This window comes from Podarcis raffonei, chromosome 14, assembly GCF_027172205.1.
Source record: "Podarcis raffonei isolate rPodRaf1 chromosome 14, rPodRaf1.pri, whole genome shotgun sequence".
NCBI classification, from domain to species: Eukaryota; Metazoa; Chordata; class Lepidosauria; order Squamata; family Lacertidae; genus Podarcis; species Podarcis raffonei.
Window position 1 is genome coordinate 24,558,360 of NC_070615.1, and position 18,013 is coordinate 24,576,372.

The 18,013-nt window shown below is 46.6% G+C and overlaps 1 protein-coding gene across 1 annotated transcript; it reads left to right on the forward strand.

Annotated features, from left to right (window-relative positions):
- Nucleotides 1-546: 546 nt before the first annotated feature.
- Nucleotides 547-16,252, forward strand: RASL12 (RAS like family 12). Its single transcript, XM_053364991.1, has 6 exons — nucleotides 547-1,028; nucleotides 5,359-5,483; nucleotides 6,195-6,251; nucleotides 11,848-11,921; nucleotides 13,498-13,688; nucleotides 14,545-16,252. Exons 2-6 carry the CDS (start codon nucleotides 5,366-5,368, stop codon nucleotides 14,927-14,929), a joined length of 825 nt encoding a protein of 274 aa, XP_053220966.1. The 5' UTR covers nucleotides 547-1,028; nucleotides 5,359-5,365; the 3' UTR covers nucleotides 14,930-16,252.
- Nucleotides 16,253-18,013: the final 1,761 nt, after the last annotated feature.

An 18,013-nucleotide genomic window follows, 5' to 3' on the forward strand; every position in this document is an offset into this window, starting at 1 on the left:
TGCAGGCACCCTCGGCCACTCTATAGCTGGGGGGAGGCAGAGGCCATCTTGTCACCCCTCCCAGAGTGGCACCTGGGGTGGCCCTCCCTCTCCGCCCCCCTTCCTACGCCACTGCCCTTGTCTCTGCCAACTTTCTCCTTGCCATGCATAATGATATAAACGTATTATAATTTCATCTCTTAATTGCCTAAATTAATCAACCTGTATTTGGGTAAGAATTGCATTCAGATGGAGTTGGTGGACAGTTTGAAGGACCTGTGTGAGAGAGGGAAGGGGAGATCTCCCAGGGTGAGAGGCTGTCAGAAGAAAAAGATGTTCCTAGGTGAGAGCTGGGGGGGGGCACATCTTTTTCTGTATGGGACAAACAATGGGATGCACTTGTGAGATAAAATCGTGTCTGTTTCTATCTTCTTCTTTTTATTATTCTTTGTGTGGGCTGTGTGGGTGTGTGTCTTTTATTGTATTGTGAAAATCTCAGGAAAGCTTTATTATCAACCTGCGACACAGGGTAGGCTCAAAAAGATGGCTCTGCCGCGGTGGGGGCATGTAGGTGGTTCTACTTTAAGAATGAAGCCAGAAAGATTCTCTTCCCCCTTTCTGGGCATCTTTTATATGATGTTGATTATTCGCCCAGAAGAAAAGGCCTCCTCCTCTTCAGCCTGCCCTTTGCTGATGGGAAACTCGGTCCATCAGAGGCCAGGAGAGGCAGCAGCTTTCCTTACAAGGAGTTTGGCAAGAGCTCAGCTGGCGAAAGTCTCAGGGAACGGGAGTTCCTCTTCCTCTGCCTCATTCATTCAAGTCAAATCGGAGTGACCTGCAGCTGTGGGGAGCAAGCAGACGCCTCTTTGTTCCCAGCGGTGAGAGAGAGGGGGGCCCTCTTCGTTGCTCACTCCCTGCTTCGATTTGGGGAGGGAGGCCTTGGAGAGGGACTCTCGGCAGCCCGAAGGTGGAAACAGTTGTGGATGTGTGGCTGTCAAGTGACTGTGTCTTGCCAAGAGGTCCCATGGCGATCCAGCTCTAATCTCAAGGTGAGCTACTGCTGGTGGTGGTCTGTTTTTGCTACTTCTTGGTAGCTCTGTGGTAGAGCATCTGCCTTGCATGCAGGAGACCCCAGGTTCAATCCCCAACAGCATCTCTCCAGGTAGGTCTGGGAACATCCTCCCTCTGAAATCCTTAAGAGCGGCTGCCAGTCAGAGCAGGCAATCTAGATGGACCTGGTGGTCTGACTCAGAATAAGGCAGCTTCCCAAATCCCTGTGACCCTGAGGCCAAAAGGAAGGAGGGAATGCATGGCACCTGTGTCATGTGGGGCTGAATGGGGGTGGGGAGGAAGAGTCAGCCGATGGATTTAAGACATAGGAGCATAGGAATCTGCCTTACACAGAGTCAAACCATAGATCTAGCTCAGTATTGTCTACACTGACTGGCAGCAGCTCTCCAGGATTTCGGGAAAAGGACATTCTGGCCTTACCTGGAGATGCCGTTCTGCATGCGGCGCAGATGCCCTTACCTCTGAGACATGGCCCATCTTCCAAAAACAGGAGGAAAAGAGAGTTGAAGGCATGATTGAGGCATAGATGTCCTTGCAGAGCTTTTATTTTTTTGCCCCACTGTCTTCTCTGCTTGAACAGGTTGTGTAGGCTTCTACAGCATTCTGCTTGTTCTAGTTACTTTTTAAAGTTATCTATCAAAATAAATTAAATCTCCCACTCTTCAGCCAAGAAGAAGAAGAAGAAAGTTCTCAGAGCAGCTTACGGCTGACTTTTTCTTTGGGGGAAAAAAAGAAAAAGACAAGGCTTGCAATCTAAAAAGACACAACACTAAAGGAAAACAGATCAGGAGGGAGGAGGAAGAGTAGAGCACAGGAAACAAGGGTGCATACTCTGGGCCTTGTTGCATCTCTCCTATCATCTATGGAAGAAAATATTGCCGGTCACCACCAGACTTTTAGAGAATTATTGGCTGGACGAGGGGATGAATTGTTGGTCTACCTATTTGCAGCTCCCAGACTTTCATATTCAGGGCTAACTCTGGATGTCAGATATTGGAGACAGACATCTCAGAAGAGCTATAGCCTTGACTTGTGAGCTTTCTAGAGGGATCTGCTTGGAAACAGAATGCTTGACCAGGTCAGTGTCAGTCTCACCCAGGAGAGCTTTCACAGATGTCCCTTACTGTGTTGGTGTGAAACCTGTTTACAGAATGCCAGTCACCCTTTGCCCACCTAGCCTCTACATTTTTCTCCCCTCCCCTCGTAACTGTTGCTTGCTGTTTAGATTGTAAGGTCCTTGGGGCAGTGACCTCCTCCCTCCATGAAGCACCATTTAAGTGCATCGCTAATGCTAATGATTTAAAATCAGGGACCTTGTTAGCTTGAAAGTTGTAAGGCTGCAACCTGGGAGCTGAGATGCAAACAGGAGCTTCACTTCAGCCAGTCATCATCGCCTGGACTTAGCCTTGGACCCTGTTTCCAGATCCAGGGTTCTACGTCAGCTTATGGAAAGGAATGGCAAACCAGGCAGTGCCTCTGGGCATGTGCAGAAAGTTCTGCTCCCTGTCCACAAAGCAAGCCCTGAAGAGTTCCCTTCCCACCTAGGAAAGGGTGTGCGACACCCAGTTCAGAGAGGTGATCATGAGAATGGGAAATGTCCAGGTTTGAGAACATTTGCGCTTCTGGCTAACAGTTGTAAGAGCAGGAAAGGCTGTTTGGTTTCACGTCTTGCTCAAGTGGTTTCCTGGAGACCATCGTGGGAAGCAGAGATCCCTTAATGATCCTCAGTTTGCCAGGGATGAGTGTAATTTTATGCCAAGGACAGAAAATTAACTCATCTCATGAGAACTGGAGGAAGTCCTTGAATGAGTCAGATGTTCCTTGTTTTTCATGATGACCAGACTTGATCCTCAAAGCCTCTTATTTTGTTAGACAGGAGATAGTCAAGAGTTCCTAAAAGGAGTTAAGAGTGGCATGAAAGAGGCATCATTTCCTATGATGAACACACATCTTCATTTTGACTTGTACCCAAAGGTGTGCTAAGCCGCTCGTTCTATTAGTGCAAGAATTTCTGCTTGTGCAACAGAATTTTCTCTACTTTGCCCCATAGAATCACAGATTTGGAAGGAACTCTGAATGTCATCTAGTCCAACCCCCTGCAAAGCATGAATCTTGCCCACAGCTGTTCCTGAGTGGGCTTAAACCACCATCCACCAGCCAGATTCATTGCAGTCCCCATGCACCCCCTAAACCTGTTCTGGGGTTTTCCCCCAACTCTTCAGAACAGATTGGGGGAGGGTGGACGGCACCGGAGATGAGAGAAGAGGGGCAAGTTCTTTTGCACAAGCCGAAATCCTTTTGCTAATGGAACAAGGGCTTCAGATAATGTTCTTTGTCCTGCCATCATCATCGTTGGTCAGTCTCAAGATCTGTAGCACAGTGGCAGTGCACATGCTTAGCTTGCAGAAGGTTCAGTCCTCAGCATCTCCAGGTAGGGCAGGGAGACAGCCGTTTTTGAAATCATGGAGAGCCACTGCCAATCACTGTAGACCACTGACAACTAACATGGTGCCCTTTGAATATTGTTGGACTACAACTCCCATCAGCCTCAGCCGACATGTCCAACAGGGATGATGGGAGCCCAGTGAAACCTGGAGGGTACCAGGTTCATTTCCCCTGATGTAGAGTATCCTGAGCTAGATGGACAAAACGATAAAAGTCAGCTTCATACTGGGGAGTGATCATAGCTCAACGCTAGAACATTTCTCTGCATGTAGGAGGTCGCCAGTTCAATCCATGATATCTTCAAGTAGGGCTGGGAAGGACTCCCGCCCCGAACCCTGAAGTGAATCAACACTGAGCAAGATGGACCATGGTCTGGTGTGGTAGAAAGCAGTTCCTACATTTCTAGGCAGGCTTTGGAAGCTATCAAGCAACCTATTGTGCCTGCTGAGCAGAAGCACAAGTGGAATTTTTCTGAACACCCCACAGCAGGGGTACCCAACGTGGTGCTCTCCATATGCTGTTGGACTACAGTTCCTATCAGCCCCAGCCAGCTTGGCCAAGGGTACAGGGCTGATGGGAATTGTAGCTCAACAATATTTACTGGTTTGCTACGTTGGCTACCCTGACATCACAGACTTTGAAAATGTCATGTCAGCTCTGTGGACAAACTCTAGTCTTCATTGACAGTGCATAGCAGGGCCTTGTGGGGATGTTGTAACAGCTTGGTTTTCACAATTTCAGAAGAAAGAAATTGTCCTAGAAAACAGTAAATCACACCATTTATTTATTTAATTTAAAAATATCACTTAATTAAAAAAAAAATATCTCCGAGGCAATCAAACAAAACATTGGTATCAATTCGTAGAAAAGTACAAGCTTTCCTAAAAGCTAAGGAAAAACAGACCCGAACTACAAATCACAGGTTAAACTGAGCAGCTTACAAAACAGATAATTAAAAAACTAAGAGTCCATGTCCAGGAAATCTGGAGTAAACAACATATAAGTTTTCATGAGGTGTTCAAAGGTCATTACCATATCTGCCTCCTTAATCACCTGAGGGAGAACATTCCAGAGGGTGCATGATGTCATTAAGAAGGCCAGCTTCTGTGACCACTGGCTGGTTGTGGAATGATCTGCAGGGACTTCTCAGAATATATTAAAAACCAGCTTGGTATGTACTACGGGGGGGGGGGGCAGTCCACTAAGCATCCTGCCCCCAGTTTACTTCTACCTTGAACTTCATATCCACTAAGGAATTAGTGAACATGCTTGTGCTTCTGGCAGCATGCCTGCTTATTGTGCAATTAAGAAAAACCAAATTATTAGAATTGTGTCCTAGGGTTGCCATATTCTCCAAAGTGAAAATCTGGTCAAAGTTGTTGGCCGTTATTGGGAACATCTCTCTTTTTAAATCACCCCACTTGCCCATATGTCCAGGTTTTCCCAGACATTTTGCCGATTCAGCAAAAATCCGCACGGACACCATTTTTGGAGCCTGATTCCCGTACATATGGCAGCCCTATATCTTGGGGGCTGTAATTTGTTAAGGATGCTGAGAGTTGGAGACCTTAGTCTCCTTATTCCCCTCCCAGAGCTACAACTCCAAGAGTAGTTTAACAATCAATCCCTCTCCCCAGGAAATTCTGGGAATTGAAGCTCTAGCAGGGGACCAGGTGTCTCCTACCAACTCTCAGCACCCTTAACACATGACAGCTCCCAGAATCCTTTGGGGGAAGCCACGACTGTTTAAAATGGTATCATGGTGCTTTAATATGTAGTGTGACTGTTAATTGAGGCTGGAAAGAAAAGAAACGAACTGATTACTACTGGCAGATGTCCCCAAATTTGATTCTGTTCCCACAGCCAGAGGATGTCTTCCATGTTCAGCAAGACTCGGTCGGCCCACTGTGCGAATGAGCGCCATCTCCACACCTTTCCCCAGGAATGCAACGTGGCCATATTGGGGTGTCAAGGATCTGGAAAATCAGGTTAGGAGATGTTGGGGGACCTGGGAGTAGGGAGGGGGAAGAAATTGTAATTCAGCTCACTTGTAAAGTTGAACCTGTTTAATTCGCACAGGGACCAGCACGTTCCCATTTCTCCTCAGGTGGTGAAACGGGACAACCCCCACCCCCAATTATATTACACCTTTCTTCCATCCTGGAACCCAAAGTGAGGTTCATGTGGTTCCCAGGTGCTCACTTAACCAGGCACTGATAAGACTACGATTGTCTAACTTGGGGCCCTCCAGATGTTGTTGGAGTCCATCAACTTCCACCAGCCCCAGCCGGTGCACCTAGCTGTCAAGGATGATGGGAATTGTAGTTCAACAACACCTGGAAGGCCACAGGCTAGCCACTCCTCAAATACATCCTGAACTGCTTTAGCTTTGTCCGAGTGATGGTCCCATGGGCTCTCACATCACACCCTGGGACCATCTGCCGCAGTAGTCCCAGCTGTGGTACTGCCCATGCACCTGCTCAAAAGCGGAACTGCTCTCTCTCTCCATGTCTCCTGCTTGCAGGCTAGAAGGTAGGTCTTCGCAGGATAGGGTCCCAAGCAGAAGGGCCCGTACCTTGTGTGCAAAACTGAGGTCTTTCTCATCCATTTCAGCAATAAAATAAAATAATAATCTTGCTCTTCTGGTGAGGACTCACTGCTGGAACTAAGTATCTCTCTCTTTCTCTGGCTTCTTTCAGCGTTGACAGTGAAGTTTCTAACCAAGAGGTTTATAAGTGAATATGACCCTAACCTAGGTAAGAAGACCTTGCTCTGATCTCATGGATTCCCCTTGCACCCCTTCTTCCTCCTTCTTCCAATGTTCATTTTTAAATCAGCCCTTTATTCAGAACCACGAGGACTAGAATCTTGCTTTATCATTAGGGGAAAGATCATAAATGAGTGACATAGTACATGCTTTGTATGCAGAAGGCCTAAGATACAATCCCCAGCATCTCTAGGTAGGACTGGGAGAGTTCCCTGGCTGAAACCTTAGAACTCCTAGAAACAATAGAAGCTGCCTTATCTGGAGTAAGGCTCATCTACCTCCAAATGCTCAAAATCCAAAGATCTGCTTGTGCAAATTTATTTATTTATTGCAGTTATATCCCACCTTCTCATCCGAGGAGCTTAAGGTGGTTCTCCCCTTCTTCACTGAATCCCAACAACATCCCTGTGAGGTAGATTAGGCTGAGAGGCAATGACTGGCCCAAGGTCACCCAGTGGTGATTTGAACCCTGTTCTCCCAGATCCTAGTCTGACACTTTAATCACTACACCACACTGGCTCTCTCTATTCTTTGCAAGAAAAGTTTGCTTTTCAATTGGGTAACAGAGGGCAGTGGTGGAAGTGTCTCCCTACCCTCAGAGGAGCTTATCTTCCACCCCACTGTATTTCTAAATGTGCCTCTGTGAATAAGTATTGTTGCATGCCACTCCAGTCTCTGAGCGGTGTGAGATTCCACGTGCTTACCACCCAGGGTTCATATTTCCTTTTGGAAATGAGGCACAGCGGAGACTATGGTGTCTTTATGATAAATGGTTTACCTGAGCCTACACTGGAGGGGTTCACAGCATTAACTATTGGATCAACTATTGCTCTGCTTCTCTGGCTTTGCAGCTTGCTGCTTTGCTTCTTAGTCAACCCTAAATTCAGGCTTTGTCCCTCTAACAATCCCTAAGTTGTGGGAGGGCCCCACCCTTTTGGCATCTGGCACAGAGTCCCCTTTCCCTTGTTCTCTTAATGGCTCATCTCTCAGGTGATTACCTCATCAGGAAACTGGCCTCTATTTTAACACTTGCTGATCCAGGAATTGGAAAGGGTAGGGCACCCCTGAACCCGTAACAGTATTTATGCAAAGACAATTTATCTGCCTCCCAGATGAACAGAGCAATAGTACTTTGAGATCACTTGGGTCAGACCTACAACTCTCACCCACAAGGACTCATCAGAGACACAAAAAAGGGGGTGGGTTGTTTGTCCTAGAAGTGTCCAGTAATAATAGAGCATAAATGAGACCCGATTGTTGGGTCTCTGGGAGACATCAGCCACCGTTCCATCTGCCTTCTCGGAGAAATGGCGGGAATGGGGGGGGGAGAGAGAGAGCTTGTCCGGAAATATTCCAAGGTATTTTAAGTTGCGATGTTTTTTCCGCCATTGTTTCAAAACAAACTGCCAAATTTAGAGCACATACCAAGGGACGAAGCAGAGATGGAAAACACTGATTGTGTAGCAAGCAAAGGCAAGGCAGCCAGGATATAAAACGAAACCCTCCAAATATCTCTGTGTTGCTCTCTTTTACTGTTTGTAAGCTGGGAGGTTTATGGACGGCATGCACATTTCATTGAGGCAGCGATAGTCAGCTTTCCCCAACCTGGTAACCTGAAGAGGTTGTCGGACTACAGTTCCCATTACCCCTGACTATCCCTGTCTGGGGATGATGGGAATTGCGGTCCAGCAACATCTGGGAGGCCACATCTCAGTAACTTCTGTGCTACAGGGTTGTCCAGATAGTGGCTACACTGACTGATATGGGCTGTCTGAGGTTTCGATTTCCCAGCAATTTCTGGAAATGGCAGGGAATTGAAATTGCCATCTTCTGCTGCTCTACCACAGACACAGACCCTCTCATGTTTTGCCAAGAACCAGTAAATCAGGGGTGTATGTAGAAGCAGTGGTGGAGCTTCATGCTCCAGCACTGGGGGGGCGGAGAGCAGGCGGGGGCAGGGCTGGCGTGTGTCCCGGGGGTGGGGCGCACCACCTGCAGGGGTGTGGCGCCCAGCGCTCTCCCCGCACTCCTCTTCCTCTGCCAGTGCATAGAAGACACAGGAAGAAGAAGGGTACCAGAAGATGGGACTCAGGCCATATCTGCACTACACATTTAAAACAGTATCATCCCACTTTAAACAGCCATGTCTTCTCCTAAAGAATCTTGGGAGCCGTAGTTCATTAAGCGTGCTGAGAGTTGTTTGGAGACCCCTGTTCCCCCTCACAGAGCTACAATTCCCAAAATGGTTTAACGATCAATTCCCTCTTCCTAGCACCCTTTACAAACCACAGATCCCAGAATTCCTGGGGGTAGGGAAGCCACGACTGCTTAAAGTGGGACGGTACTGTTTTAAATCAATAGTCCAGATGGGGTCTCAGATCGAATGACCAATCTGTACTTTGGTTAATACTTCCAAGCCATTGCTTTGAAAATGTGTTTTTAAGGGTTGAGGGTACAGCATTTCTGACATTCTGCAGTGTGATAAGCTATATGGCGTCCCTTTTCTATGCAACTTTTAAGGATGCGATTGCCATGCATATCCATGGGTTTGCTTCTGAAAGCAGTCTAAACACTAATATACATACCTGATTCCCTCTTCCTTTTTTATTTTTAAACATAGTCTAAATGGTGCAGAAACAGCTCTGTCTGAATGCACAAACTTGCAATGTGTTAACTTTGGCAGGGGTCTTCTTTCTAAAAACAAATGGGTCTGGCTGGGCCAGAATTCAGCGTTCACGATTACCTTGCGCTGCCAATGTTAAACATTTCCAGCATACTTTCCCACTGATTGCATTCAAGCAAACGGGGCTGCTTTTTTTAATAGGCCAACCTCAAAGGGGCCGGCAATGAGCCGCAAATGATTTATGGCGAGTTATGCATGCAGGCAAAACCCAGGAACTCATCTGAAGGCCTCCTCACTTTAATGGGTTCTGTGTTCCCAAATATTCATTCTTCAAATGTCGGCAATTATAACCTTGTTTTCAACAAAAGGAAAAGGAGTGGAGGATGCCGCTGCACCAGTTTTGAAGTCTCTGTGAAAATATTACTCTGCGGAAATATCTTGCTAGATGAATCACTGGGCATTCATTTAGCAGAGCAATGAAAAGGGCATGGAAATGTTTTTTAATTGGACCGAGAGAGTTTTCCCTTTGCTTTGAAGGTCATTATTGTCCAGCTTCTGGGGCAAACCAGAAAAGAGGTGGGGTGGAATTTCCAGTGTGGAGTTTCTTGTCCTCTGGGATGCCCATCCTCTGAGATGAAAATGGTCCCTGGTGACTGCGGGGGAAACTCTTCAGAAGATGGAGCAAGGGGCTCTTTTTGTCCTTGCAGAATAAACTTTGCAACCCCATGCACTGCTTAGTTAAGCAGGGAAACTGTAGAGGGGCAAAGGATAGCCCTTAGCTTGGTCATGGGGCATCTGCTTTGCATGAAGAAGGTCCAGTGGTTGGGAAGGACTCTGAGCTGGAACCTAGGAGAGCTGCTGCTGGTCAGTGTGAGCAATACTGAGCTAGATAGACAAAGGGTCTGGCTGTATGTGTGTATACAAGAAGGAATATCTCGCTTGATTCTGGAGGGAAGGCTTAGTGGAAGAGCACACACTTTGCATGCAGAAGCTTCCAGATTCATTCCCTGGTGTCTCCAGGTAGGGCAGGGAAAGGCTCTCTGTCTGAAACTCTTCTGCCAGTCAGAGCAGACAATACTGAACGAGATGGACCAAGAATTAGACCTGGGATAAAGCATCTTTCCCATTTTTTTTTCCTGCTAATTGATGCATCTGCAGAGAACAAGAGCTCAGGCTGCCAACAGCTTCATCTGTGTGTCAGTGACAAGACAGTTGAGATGTAATCTTGCAGAAATTCTTGGCAGGTGACTATTCTGAGTCAAGCCCAGAGGCCTGGGATGGGGAGAGGAAAATTTAGGAGAAAGCCAGAGAGCCCAGGTGTGTGTGAGAAAGAGAAGTGAAAAAGGTCTGGACCTATCAAATCTCTTTCCTGAATGTAGAGATTCCAGGAAAGGGGGCTAGAGATTATGTTTGCCTGTTTGCCTGCCTGCCTGCCTGCCTGCCCGTCTGTCTATCTATCTATCTATCACCTATCTATCATCTATCTATCATCTATCTATCTATCTATCTATCTATCTATCTATCTATCTATCTATCATCTATCATCTATCATCTATCATCTATCATCTATCTATCTATCATCTATCTATCTCTATCTATCATCTATCATCTATCTATCTATCTATCTATCTATCTATCTATCTATCTATCATCTATCTATCATCTATCTATCCATCCATCCATCCATCCATCCATCCATCCATCTATCTAACTAACTATAACTGTCTGTCTATCCACTCATCTCTTTTCTTGATTCAAGAGGAAACATTCAGGCAATATTTTTCCCTGCTTTCTCAGCAAGAAGCAGATTCCAGATCCCAGTGTTTTGGCCAATCGGTCCAAAGCGGACCGAGATGACTGTCAAGCACTTGACACTTTCTACTTTTGCATTTTTAACGTGACGGAGCCAGTTTAGGTTTGAAGCACAGAAGACACAGCAGAAGGCAGCCACTCCAGCCTGTAAGCCCAGGACACATCGCTGGTGCCTTCCAGGTGGCAGGAGACAAAAGACATATTGAGGGCTTCTCCTTGCAGCCAATTGCTCATCTAGCTTTGATTATGGTGGAATGGAAGCAGGGCTAGCCCTACCGTGAGAAGCAGAAGGAGGGGTCCACTCAGGAGGCAGAGGCTGGGGGAAGCAGGCAGTAGCAACATTTTGGGAAGCAGAGTTGTTTGGAACCTACAGTTCTGTCCCATCACCAGTGTTGACATAAGAGTCAACTGCTTGCCCAATTGGCTTCTGCCCGTGGAATGGGATGAAATCTTACTTAGCCTCAAGTAGAAAAAAGTATTGGATGAATCCTGGACAGAAGGGCTCCATTCTGACATAGCCTGTTGCTTGAGGGTAGCTGGGTGGAAAAGTAGCTGGGACTCCTGAACCTTTAATAGTGTGTAGAAGAGAAGATTTCAGCTGGTCATGCAACTATCAAAGGTGCAGGAGCCTAGTCAATGTCGTCATCGTCCTCCTCCTCCTTATTGCATTTATATACTGCCCTATACTCGCAGGTCTCAGGGTGGTTCGCAAGATAAAATCATAAGGTAAAAACACAAAATGCATAATAAAAATAAGAACAAGAACTACCTAATAATCCCCCCAACACACTTTTAAAGGGCATTGGATGTCAATCAGCCAAAGGCCTGGTAAAAGAGGAATGTTTTGCCTTGCGCCTCAAGGTGTATAATGAAGGTGCCAGGTGAACCTCCCTAGGGAGAGCATTCCACAAATGGGGGACCACTGCAGAAAAGGCCCATTCTTGCGATGTCACCATGCGGACCTCTAATAGAGGAGGCACATGAAGAAAGGCCTCAGATTATGATCTCAGAGTCTGGGTAGGTTTATATGGAGAGAGGAAGTCATTGAGGTATTGCAGTCCTGTTGACCACCCTAGTAATGGCATAGGTTTGGGTTTAGAAGCTAGTCTGCTTCTAAATTAATGCCATTTTAAAAACCATTGTCTTGCAGAGGACACATATGCTTCAGAAGAGGTGGTGGACCAACAACCAGTTCTACTGAAGGTCATGGATACGGCCGACCAGGTAATGGAGAATGGAGTCCTGGCACAAAGGCTCCTTTGCAACTGCACCATTAATGCACTGTCTTACTGTGAACTTGAACATTTCTGTTCACCAGAGGCACATTATGCTTTGGACACTGGAGTCAAGTTGCTGCTTTCTCCTCTTCATTGCCCTGGAATATTTTTAAAGTTTATTAGGGACAGTCAGGTAAATAGAATAAGGTTTATTTTAAAACCAAGCTTCTTTTAATTGCCTTCTTTTGAAAGGCAGAATGACAGATTAAATGGATGAATGCCAAAGCCAGCCTGCAAGCCTATCTTAGCACAGGAACAAAATGCCCCATTCTTATAAGGCTCTGAGGATTAGTTGGCCCCAGGCACATCAGGAGTCAAATTGCATAATGGCTCTTGTTTTTAGTGCTGCAAACAATGGACAAAAGCGGGAGGAAGAGGAGGGGAGCTGCTAGCAGCTGGCCTGCAGCACCTTTCTTGTGAGTAACAGCCAAAGCATTTTGAAAGTTTTTCAGTTTAGAAATAACAAGGCATGATGCAGATTTTTGACATTATACATGGTGTCTGGGGATGGAGAGAATTCTTTCTCCCTCGTAGCCCTAGAATGCAGGGTCACCCAGTGGCATTCATTGGTTGGCTGTAGAGGCGGAACAGAGAAAAGGAAGCCCTTCTAACAACTCCCTTGACCAACTTGCAGAACTCACTGCTGTTATAAGTTGTGCTGCTGTCCTTGGTTGCTTTTAAAGGGGCGGGGTAGACAAATTCCTGGAGGAAACAGCTATGAAGTTTAATTTATTTGTTGCATTTATACCCCCCCCACCTTCTTCTGCAAAGAGCCAAAGGTGGCCTACATGGATTACCCTCCTTCTTGAATCCCAACAAAAACCTTGTCAGGTTGCTTGGGCTAAGAGGCAGTGAAATTCTTATGGGTACTGTGCAAGTTGCTTCATAGCCAAGTGGGGATTTGAACCCTGGTCTCTCAGGCCCTAGCCTAACACTCTAACCACTACACCAAGAGCCATTCAGTGTACTTGGTGCAGTGTGGGACTAGGTTTGGGGAGACCTGGGTTCAAATCAGCAGTTAAGTTCACAGGATGACCTTGGACCAGTCACCATTTTCCAGCCTACCCAACCTTGCAGGTTTGTTGCGAGGTCAAAATGAAGATGGGAGTTACCAGGTCCTTACAAGCATCCTTTTTATTGTACTGAGGCAGTTATACTGCAGCCTCCCCAGGTGCCTGCATTTCCTGTTCCGAAAAAGCCCGATGAGAGGAGTTGCCTGATGTTGCCTTCTCATCATGGATACCCAGGAAGGCTGCAGAGTGTGGACCACTGGAAAGATGATTTGTAGAATGAAATCACAAACAACCTTCAGCCACCCATGAGAATTTCATTTAAATTTTCTCTCCTTTTTGAGGAGGAAGAGCAGGATATGCATGGGATTGGTAAATAAATGTTCAAATGCAATTTAAGAACATAAGACGAGCCTCCTAGATCATGCCAATGGCCCATCTAGTCCAACATGCTGTCCTCAGTGACCACCCAGATAGCCACTAATAATCCCCATGTGGTTGGTTCCCTGCTAGGATGTGCCAGTGAGCTGCGAGCGATACTTGAATTGGGCCAGTGCATTCATGGTGGTCTACAGCATTGACAACCGGAAGAGCTTTGAGGGAAGCCAGCAATACTTGGACATCATAGCACTGCACCTGAAAAATGCCCAGCATGAATCTCCGGTTTTCCTGGTGGGGAACAAGCTGGACATGGAACAATACAGGTAATGCTTGAAGCAGGCACCTACTGAGACCATTGGTTCATCCAGCTCATTACTGTCTACACTGATTGGCAGCAGCTCTCCAGGGTTTCAGGCAGTAGTCACTCCCAGCACTATCTGGAGATGCCAGGGATTGAACTTAGGACCTTCTGCATACAAGGTAAGACACTGTGCCATGGACTTATGGCCCTTCCCCATAAATGAGAATGATGAAGAAGCCTGATGCTCCCCAAACAGGCTGCTTAGTTCAAATGATGATGTAAAATTGAGCACCCTATATTGGGGCTGGGGGACTTCAGGTTTTCTGAATCAAGTTTAATAAAACCAGAACCCCATGATCTACCAGCCAGACCTATGAAGGGGCATCTACTTAATTTGCATTTTCTGAAATATGCAAACTGAAACTCAGACATCTTTCAAAATTCTCACTTCTCTGAATTTTGCCATGCAGTTCCCCAGCCAAGAAATGTGTGCAAAATTCCATACGCTAGCATGAAGTGTGCATAAAAATGCATGTGAAATAACATACAAAAATTCATTAAAGAAGGGAATATATTAGCGAAAGCATGCTTTGCAAAAAAATGTTATTAGGAGTAGTTCACACAAAAATCTTATGAATTTTCTTGAGGATGTTAAAACAAACAAACAAACAAAAAACAAATTCAGAAACTGAAATGTGGAGAACTGAACTTAATGAGAAATGAGAAACAGAAAAACCAAAATGGCCAGATTCATCCACCATCAGAGTCCCTAGCCCAGGCCTTGCAATGCCTAGATCCCCAGAGCACCATTTGAGCAGGGGTTGTTTATAGGTCAAATGGTCTGTTGGAGAGTGACCATTTCTGATTTCTTTTCTCAGGCAGGTGACCAAAGCTGAGGGGATTTCTCTGGCCTCCAAGTACGGCTCCTCCTTCTACGAAGTCTCGGCCTGCCTGGATTTTGAATCCGTGCAGCACATGTTCCATGAGGCGGTGCGTGAGGTGAGGCGGGAGATGGAGAGGCACATGGCGGTCCGCCCCTTGTTCATCATCGAGGAGAAGCCATCCCTTCACCTCGTCCCTCCAGCCACCATGGCCTCCAAGCACGGCCTGGCCAGCTGCACCTACAACACTCTCTCCACCGTGAACTTCAAGGAAATCCCTTCAGTGGCCCAGGCCAAGCTGGTCACGGTAAAATCCTCCAGGGCCCAGAGCAAGAGGAAGGCTCCAACGTTGACATTACTGAAGGGATTTAAGATCTTTTGAAGGGAGCCTGCAAAGGGCTGCTTCAGGATGGGAGAGCAAGTTGGGGCCCTTTGCCTGACTGCATTAACCCTCAGCAGCCATCTTAAATGCTGGTGTACTGGCCTTCCTTGCTTTCCGTGTGGTCTCTCGTACTAGAGCAAAGCATGCTGGGAACATAAAAAGAGCCTTGCTAAAGATTCATCTAGTCCAGTGACCAGTTCTCACAGTGACCAACAGATGCTTATGGGGAAAACACAAGTAGCACATGAATGGAGCAGCAACTCTCCCTATTTGTGATTCCCAGCGGCTGCTGTTTTGGGACCTAACACCTCCAACAGTAGTGGTTTTCAGTGACAAGGCTGCACCCTCCTGTTCAGGCTCCAGTTCAGTCACTGCTGCACTGCTTTCTGCTCTCCCTCAACCCGGCTGATCAAAATCCTCCCCAGCTTCCACTGGGGCTCTCTACTCCTCGGGAAGATGAAACGAGAAGAGCTGACATCCCTGCTCCCCCTTCCAAAGTGACTGAAGTCCAACCCTGGTCAGCAACCCCAAACCCATTTCTCCGTCCTCCATCAGAGCCTGCTATGCCGATGCCAAAACTGCAGGGCTAACAGCATTAAGCGACTGTGCCACATACAGTTTGACCAGGATTAGTATCGACGCTGCTCCAAGACCTTTTTCAAATTCTGCACCTAACACACGGATACCTTACAACCAGCAGAAATTGTATCGCATACTTGCATACTTTTGTCGCTCTTGCAAAGTTTGTCTGCATTATGAATGGCATTTTGTAACCACCAATCTGTGTGTGTGTGATAGGCTAGGAAACGGAGGTAGCAGATGGAGATAGCAGGAGGACAGGCAAATGTGCTGGGGTGTGTGGGCAGGGGCACATGACGCATGTGCCGTTGAAACAAAAAGTGCCTGTTGTTTGGGTATTGAGGATGCCTCCACGTCCAGCTTTCCAACACACTGCCAAAGAACATGCTAAAGGGACACAGAGCCCCCTGGTGAAAGAATGGCATATCGTTCCTTGTGTACATTTTCCGTCAGCGCTCCTGGAGCAGGGGTCACCAGCTTTTTTTCGGCCTGTGGGCACATTTGCAAACCGGTGAATCTGTCCTTGGTACTACGCACACACAGCACATTCAAGTACGCACTGCAAACCTAGGGTGCATTCAGAAGCAGAGAGTATTATGTTCATTTTCCTGCTAGCACTTCTGAACTGATTTCTAATGTTCCTTTCACACTGCAGTGTCACAGAACTCTGGCTTTATGGCTAAGATACAGGCCTGCCACCATAGGTGCTAACTCCCCAATAAAATATTTGAGGGGCCAAGTTAATGGGCATTGCCATTCAAATGGTGTTTGTGTGTGCCACATCTTGTGATTGATTATGCAGGGCAGGGCTTACTTGGGCTCCCCTGAAATATTTTATTCAAATTGGCACCCCTAAATTTCACTCACAACAGTGGGTGAGGTGTGACACGACAATAAACATCATTGGACCACATTGCTACTCCCCACCCCAAAAAAGGTTTTTTTTTGTCATGTAAACAAAACAGCCCCAAAGACACCTGAATAGCCTCAAAACTACAATGGTGGGGCAGGTAAGTTCCACTTTTTTCCTGCTGTGCAAGGCAAAGAGAGCTTCCCTTGAAATGCAAATAGCAGCTTCTAAGGGGCAGTTGTTGTAGTTGTGGACTGTGGCAGGAGGAAAGAGAACCAAACTTCACAATCTTCGCATGCCCCCAGCCCACCCTGTAACAGACCCAAGCTGGTCAGGCTCCACTGTGGCTGCTGTTTACACCTCACAAGAACAAAGATGCCAACTGCATCCATGCCATTGAGGTCCCATCTATAGTGGTACCTTGGGTTACATACGCTTCAGGTTACAAACTCCACTAACTCAGAAATAGTACCTTGGGTTAAGAATTTTGCTTGAGGATGAGAACAGAAATTGTGCGGTGGTGGCGCAGCAGCAGTGGGAGGCCCCATTAGGTAAAGTGGTGTCTCAGGTTAAGAACAGTTTCAGGTTAAGAACGGACCTCCGGAATTAATTAAGTATGTAACCAGAGGTACCACTGTATTTCTGTCCTTAAACTAGTTTCAGGGCCCAGAGAAGCATCTGTGAGGCAGGCTGGGAGGTTTCTAATAGGGGAATATAAGGTAAAAGCCCATCTAGCCCATCATCTGGTTCTCACACTGGCTAACCAGCTGCCCCTAAGTGCAACAGCACTCTCAAAATAAGGACGTAAGAATTTCCCTACTGGATCTGGCCAAAGCCCCTCTAGTCCAACACCCTGTTCTCACAGTGGCCAACCTAGAAGATATCCACAAGTCAGACCTTAGAGGAACAGCAGCACTCTTCACGCCTATGATTCCAAGCCACTGGCTCTGACTTTGAAGGAACAGCACAGCCATTGATAGTCCTATCCTCCATTATAGCCTTATGTACAGAAGTCTGGTGGAGGCGCTGAAACTACAGTTCTCAGTATCAGGCAATGGAAGGGTGTGTGGATAAAGAGGTGGCAATTAAACTAGTACAAAACCAGCATCAGTTAGATCTGACCTCGGTAAACACCCAGTATCATTTTGCCTGCTCAACTGAAGCACGTAATGAGTTAAATGGTGCCTTAACTTAGAATGCCTTCCTTTTCTTCTTTTTCCCTTCTAAGTCTGATCTGTCTCCCACTTGCCCCAAATTATTTTGCAATCGAATGACAACATGCAGCAATGGTGCTCTAAAGGTAACCAAGAAACTAAGAGTGAAGAAAACCAGCGTGGCACTTTCATAATAAAGACCATTGATTTATTTCCCCATCTGTTCTCTTTTTCCGCAAGGGGAGTAGGAAGGAAGTGGGCTGTGTGTGCAGAACCAACTTTAACTTCTATCTTGATGCTTCTTGGGGAGCGGTGACCTTTAAATCCAGCATTGCTATTTCACCCAACTGGTGCGGAAAATATTTTGATGAAGGAAACTTTGGGAACGCCAAGTGCGGAATCTTTTGTTTCATTCTGCTTGTTGGCACAATAGCAATTTCCCCTCCCCTTCTCTGTTTAGGGTTTGATTTATTCAGCCCTAGGATCCTGTAATACCACAGC

Coding starts and splice junctions, on each gene's coding strand:
- RASL12 (XM_053364991.1), top strand. CDS start 5,366: ATGTCTTCCATGTTCAGCAAGACTCGGTCGGCCCACTGTGCGAATGAG. Junction 5,484..6,194: donor TCAAGGATCTGGAAAATCAG/GTTAGGAGATGT, acceptor GGCTTCTTTCAG/CGTTGACAGTGAAGTTTCTA. Junction 11,922..13,497: donor TCATGGATACGGCCGACCAG/GTAATGGAGAAT, acceptor GTTCCCTGCTAG/GATGTGCCAGTGAGCTGCGA.